The sequence below is a fragment of the Capsicum annuum genome, chromosome 6 (genome assembly GCF_002878395.1).
Source record: "Capsicum annuum cultivar UCD-10X-F1 chromosome 6, UCD10Xv1.1, whole genome shotgun sequence".
Taxonomy (NCBI): domain Eukaryota; kingdom Viridiplantae; phylum Streptophyta; class Magnoliopsida; order Solanales; family Solanaceae; genus Capsicum; species Capsicum annuum.
Genome location: NC_061116.1, coordinates 227,986,232 through 227,987,401, shown reverse-complemented (window position 1 = coordinate 227,987,401; position 1,170 = coordinate 227,986,232). Strand labels below are relative to the sequence as shown.

The 1,170-nt window shown below is 34.5% G+C and overlaps 1 protein-coding gene across 1 annotated transcript in view; it reads right to left on the bottom strand.

Moving 5' to 3' along the window:
• Window positions 1-272: 272 nt before the first annotated feature.
• The window catches only part of LOC107873774 (proline-rich protein 36-like), a 7,390-nt gene continuing 6,492 nt past the window's right edge, over window positions 273-1,170 (bottom strand). Inside the window, exon 3 of the mRNA XM_047414625.1 lies at window positions 273-1,096. Within this exon, the coding sequence (XP_047270581.1) occupies window positions 273-1,096 (824 nt within the window). The remainder of the gene's footprint in view (window positions 1,097-1,170) is intronic.

The window sequence follows — 1,170 nt, the reverse complement described above, 5'->3', positions numbered from 1 at the left end:
TAACTTATGTGGATCATTTAAATATATTTTTTTCCTTTACATTAGATATTCGTACTTGAAATTTACTGTGTGCACTACATTTATGATGATTAACATTGATATTTTTGTATTTTATTTTGTATGTGATATGTTTCTTATAAAATATTATTATATAATATTTGAGTATGCTATTGTATTGAGAGATAATTTTACAAAGTGCGTACCACTATAATTTATTATTAGGTCGAACACCGTTATGTTTTGAGAGTTTGTTTTCCTATGTTCTTGCTGCTTTACCAGTTGAGGGATTGAATGAATCTGGTAGGAAGGGTTTGAAGGCATGGTAATAAAAGAGGTTGATGAAGAGGAGGAGGAGGAGCTAAAACAACTTCTTTATGACCAACAAATTTCTTCTCAGTACTTGCCATATTTACACGGGCTTCAGTCCCTGGATAAGTTATTGGAGTCTTCACTGGAGGACGAGTTTTCAAAGAAGGTAATAGAAGATGAGTTTCATCAACAGTGTATGCATTAGTAGAAGGAGGAGGAGAAAAAATAACTTCTTTAAGACCAACAAAGTTCCTTTCAGTAACCCTGTTTGTCATATTAACACTGGCTTCAATTTCTGGATTGGGTGATGGAGTCTTAAATGAAGGACGGGTTTGCAAAGATGCTAATAGAAGATGAGTTTCATCAAGAGGATATGCATTAATAAGAGGAAGATGAGTGAAAAAATCTTTATAGCCAACAAAGTTTCTTTCAGTAATCGTGCTTGAAATATTTACAGTGGCCTCGATTGCTGGATTTAGTGATGGAGTCTTGACTGGAGAACAGATTTTCTTAGTTGGTAATAACACATTTGTTTCATTAAGAGGGTATGCATTGGTAGTAGGAGCAAAAAACTTTTTACGACCGACAAAGTTTCTTTCAATTACCCTGCTTGCCATATTACTAGTGGCCTCGGTTCCTGAATTGGGTGATGGAGTCTTAACTGGGGGATGGATTTGCAAAGATGGCAATAGAAGATGAGTTTCATCAAGAGTTCTTATAGCTTCATTTGTTCCAATCCTTGAGAGAAAAAGAAGAACAAGAAAGAGGAGGAATAGTTTCATGACTTCTACAAGTTGTTAATGTTGATACACAATTGTACACTAAAATGAGGACGATAAGAAAGATTGATGTGTCATTTTG